The sequence below is a fragment of the Xenopus tropicalis genome, chromosome 9 (assembly GCF_000004195.4).
Source record: "Xenopus tropicalis strain Nigerian chromosome 9, UCB_Xtro_10.0, whole genome shotgun sequence".
Lineage (NCBI taxonomy): Eukaryota > Metazoa > Chordata > Amphibia > Anura > Pipidae > Xenopus > Xenopus tropicalis.
Window position 1 is genome coordinate 1,705,001 of NC_030685.2, and position 4,311 is coordinate 1,709,311.

A 4,311-nucleotide genomic window follows, 5' to 3' on the forward strand; every position below is an offset into this window, starting at 1 on the left:
TGGAGTAGTAGTACCCAGAGTAGTAGTACCTGGAGTAGTAGTACCCAGAGTAGTAGTACCTGGAGTAGTAGTACCCGGAGTAGTAGTACATGGAGTAGTAGTACCTGGTGTAGTAGTACCTGGAGTAGTAGTACCTGGTGTAGGAATACCTGGAGTAGTAGTACCTGGTGTAGTAGTACCTGGAGTAGTAGTACCTGGTGTAGGAATACCTGGAGTAGTAGTACCCAGAGTAGTAGTACCTGGAGTAGTAGTACCTGGTGTAGTAGTACCTGGAGTAGTAGTACCCGGAGTAGTAGTACATGGAGTAGTAGTACCTGGTGTAGTAGTACCTGGAGTAGTAGTACCCAGAGTAGTAGTACCTGGAGTAGTAGTACCCAGAGTAGTAGTACCTGGAGTAGTAGTACCTGGTGTAGTAGTACCTGGAGTAGTAGTACCCGGAGTAGTAGTACATGGAGTAGTAGTACCTGGTGTAGTAGTACCTGGAGTAGTAGTACCTGGTGTAGGAATACCTGGAGTAGTAGTACCTGGTGTAGTAGTACCTGGTGTAGTAGTACCTGGAGTAGTAGTACCTGGTGTAGGAATACCTGGTGTAGTAGTACCTAGAGTAGTAGTACCTGGAGTAGTAGTACCTGGAGTAGTAGTACCCGGAGTAGTAGTACCTGGTGTAGTAGTACCTGGAGTAGTAGTACCTGGAGTAGTAGTATCCAGAGTAGTAATACCTGGAGTAGTAGTACCTGGTGTAGTAGTACCTGGAGTAGTAGTACCCGGAGTAGTAGTTCCCAGAGTAGTAGTACCCAGTGTAGTAGTACCTGGAGTAGTAGTACCTGGTGTAGGAATACCTGGTGTAGTAGTACCTGGAGTAGTAGTACCTGGAGTAGTAGTACCTGGTGTAGTAGTACCTGGAGTAGTAGTACCTGGAGTAGTAGTACCCGGAGTAGTAGTACCTGGAGTAGTAGTACCTGGTGTAGTAGTACCTGGAGTAGTAGTACCTGGTGTAGGAATACCTGGTGTAGTAGTACCTAGAGTAGTAGTACCTGGTGTAGGAATACCTGGAGTAGTAGTACCTGGTGTAGTAGTACCTGGAGTAGTAGTACCTGGTGTAGGAATACCTGGAGTAGTATTACCTGGTGTAGTAGTACCTGGTGTAGGAATACCTGGTGTAGTAGTACCTAGAGTAGTAGTACCTGGAGTAGTAGTACCTGGAGTAGTAGTACCTGGAGTAGTAGTATCCGGAGTAGTAATACCTGTAGTAGTAGTACCTGGTGTAGTAGTACCTGGAGTAGTAGTACCCGGAGTAGTAGTACCCAGAGTAGTAGTACCCGGTGTAGTAGTACCTGGAGTAGTAGTACCTGGTGTAGGAATACCTGGTGTAGTAGTACCTGGAGTAGTAGTACCTGGAGTAGTAGTACCTGGTGTAGTAGTACCTGGAGTAGTAGTACCCGGAGTAGTAGTACCCGGAGTAGTAGTACCTGGAGTAGTAGTACCTGGTGTAGTAGTACCTGGAGTAGTAGTACCTGGTGTAGGAATACCTGGTGTAGTAGTACCTAGAGTAGTAGTACCTGGTGTAGGAATACCTGGAGTAGTAGTACCTGGTGTAGTAGTACCTGGAGTAGTAGTACCTGGTGTAGGAATACCTGGAGTAGTAGTACCTGGTGTAGTAGTACCTGGAGTAGTAGTACCTGGTGTAGGAATACCTGGTGTAGTAGTACCTAGAGTAGTAGTACCTGGAGTAGTAGTACCTGGAGTAGTAGTACCCGGAGTAGTAGTACCTGGTGTAGTAGTACCTGGAGTAGTAGTACCTGGAGTAGTAGTATCCGGAGTAGTAATACCTGGAGTAGTAGTACCTGGTGTAGTAGTACCTGGTGTAGTAGTACCCGGAGTAGTAGTACCCAGAGTAGTAGTACCCAGAGTAGTAGTACCCGGTGTAGTAGTACCTGGAGTAGTAGTACCTGGTGTAGGAATACCTGGTGTAGTAGTACCTGGAGTAGTAGTACCTGGAGTAGTAGTACCTGGTGTAGTAGTACCTGGAGTAGTAGTACCTGGAGTAGTAGTACCCGGAGTAGTAGTACCTGGAGTAGTAGTACCTGGAGTAGTAGTACCTGGTGTAGGAATACCTGGTGTAGTAGTACCTAGAGTAGTAGTACCTGGAGTAGTAGTAGTACCCGGAGTAGTAGTACTTAGAGCAAAACATAGAATTTGTTTATACTCTGCTGAATGCCTCACACGTAGAAGTTTTATCACTGGGGATGTGCTGTGCTGTTTTGCCTCCGCGCCACCTTGAGATCATTCTATAGAGCAAATACTGTTTCATTGAATCACCCTCTTTAACTGGGAAATGTTTCCAGACTGGACTGATTTTTGAGATGTTTCCCATTAGCTGCACTTGCTGTTATATAACCTGCACGGGACAAATTAATAAATCTCAGTCTCATACTGTCAGTGTCACTGCCCAGACCACCAACCTGCCTCCTCCTCCATCACACTTTGCACCAAAAAATAATATATATTACTTAATATGGCTGCCACAGTAAATAAAGAAAGGTACTGTGAGTGTTAATACTACTGTTCCTGCTCAGAGTCAGCAGCAATGGCATCTCATGAGTCTTGACTAGTCTACTAGCAGTAGTATGATGATTTGACAAGGTTAGACGTTAGACCTAGAAGAACATTAGAAGACTTAGGAAGACTTAGAAATGCTTTTTGGCTGGAAGTTGATGGCAATGAAATGATGATGTGCCACTGCTAATGAGGATCTACACGGGGCCAAACTTGGTAACTACCAGCACAGCACTAGTAGTAATCAGCACAAGAACAACTCCAACGGGGCTCAGGGGTATTGTTTCTGACTGTAAAATAAAACATTACAATTACTAGTAGTAGATGATTTGACAAAGTTAGACTTCCAACTGTGTCTCCCAGCCAGCGCTCCTCAGTGCAGCCATCCTCTTACCCGCCCAGTGGCATCTCCGACCCGTTCCCCCTGTTGCCCCAATATAACCAGGAATCCAACTCCCCGAGGGGCACGGCTCATATAACTAATAGTCTTTTGTACATATGGGGGAGCAGCACATGTGACTATTTATATTGTATGTAACATTCCCTGCAGGGAAGTATTATGAGCAGCGCGGGGACCAGAACATTCCTGTGCCAGAACATAAGGAGTAAAGTGTGCCGAGGCCGCTGTATGGGCAGGTAGGTGCTCTTCCCTTTAATAGGGCTCCGGGTATCAACTGGCATGTGCCCATTGTGCCCACAGCCCGGATACAGGAGGGGAATCTCTGTGGCACCGACATAAACCTGCATGAAAAGCCCAAGCTCAGCGGCCAAACTTATTGTGCCTCATAGAGAAAGAGCTGGGGATCTGGGCACTTCCATGGGTAAAAGCAAAATGAGTAACATGGCGGCACAGCGGCCAATACACCACTCCCTGGGGCAGGGGCCCCAACCTTTCTTACTCAGGAGCCACAGTCAGATGTAAAAAGACCAACAGAGCAACACAAGCACCATATCAGTTCATGGAGGAGCCAAATAAGGGCTGTGATTGGCTATTAGGCAGCCTCTATGCACCCTATCAGCTTACAGGGGGTTTATTTGGTAGGAAATCTTGTTTTTATTCAACCAAAACTTGCCCCCAAGTCAGGAATTTAAAAATAACTCCCTGGTTTGGGGGCACTGAGAGCAACATCCAAGGGGTTGGGGGGAACATGTTGCCCCTGAGTCACTGGTTGGGGATCACTGCTCTAGTTCTTTGCCGTTACAGAAGGGTCATAATTTGTCTTTCATTTCAGGTGGGAGAATCCTGGCTCAGAGATGGAGCTGCTACCATGGGCGTCCACAGAAGGGGGCAAGAGGGGGCACTTGCCCCCCCCTGGAAAAGTAGCAAAAAAAACAAAAACCTTACTCCGTTTCTGCACTTTCCCCTCAAGCCCGTTTTTGCTGTGCTCCGATTGGATCTTTCTTCTTGTGGATTCACCAATCAGAGCACAGCTTCCTTGACAGACAGTAAAATTGACCAATCAGAGCACAGATGCACACAGGGATCGGGAGATTTTGCAAACTGGAAACAGAAATAAAGACTGAAAAGATGAATCTGCAGCTGTAACTTTACCTGAGAACCAACTCTCAACTTTTGCTGCAGTTTTCATCCCACAGGTACTATACCCAGGTACTATACACAGGCACTATACCCAGGTACTATACCCAGGTACTATACACAGGTACTATACCCAGGCACTATACCCAGGTACTATACCCAGGTACTATACACAGGTACTATACACAGGTACTATACACAGGTACTATACCCAGGCA

At 46.4% G+C, this 4,311-nt stretch overlaps 1 protein-coding gene across 1 annotated transcript in view; it reads left to right on the forward strand.

Annotated features, from left to right (window-relative positions):
- LOC100496344 overlaps nt 1-3,823 on the forward strand; it is a 32,510-nt gene extending 28,687 nt beyond the window's left edge. Inside the window, exons 8-9 of the mRNA XM_031892857.1 lie at nt 3,107-3,192; nt 3,789-3,823. Of these exons, the coding sequence (XP_031748717.1) occupies nt 3,107-3,165 (59 nt within the window). The 3' untranslated portion in view covers nt 3,166-3,192; nt 3,789-3,823. The remainder of the gene's footprint in view (nt 1-3,106; nt 3,193-3,788) is intronic.
- The last annotated feature ends 488 nt before the right edge of the window (nt 3,824-4,311 follow it).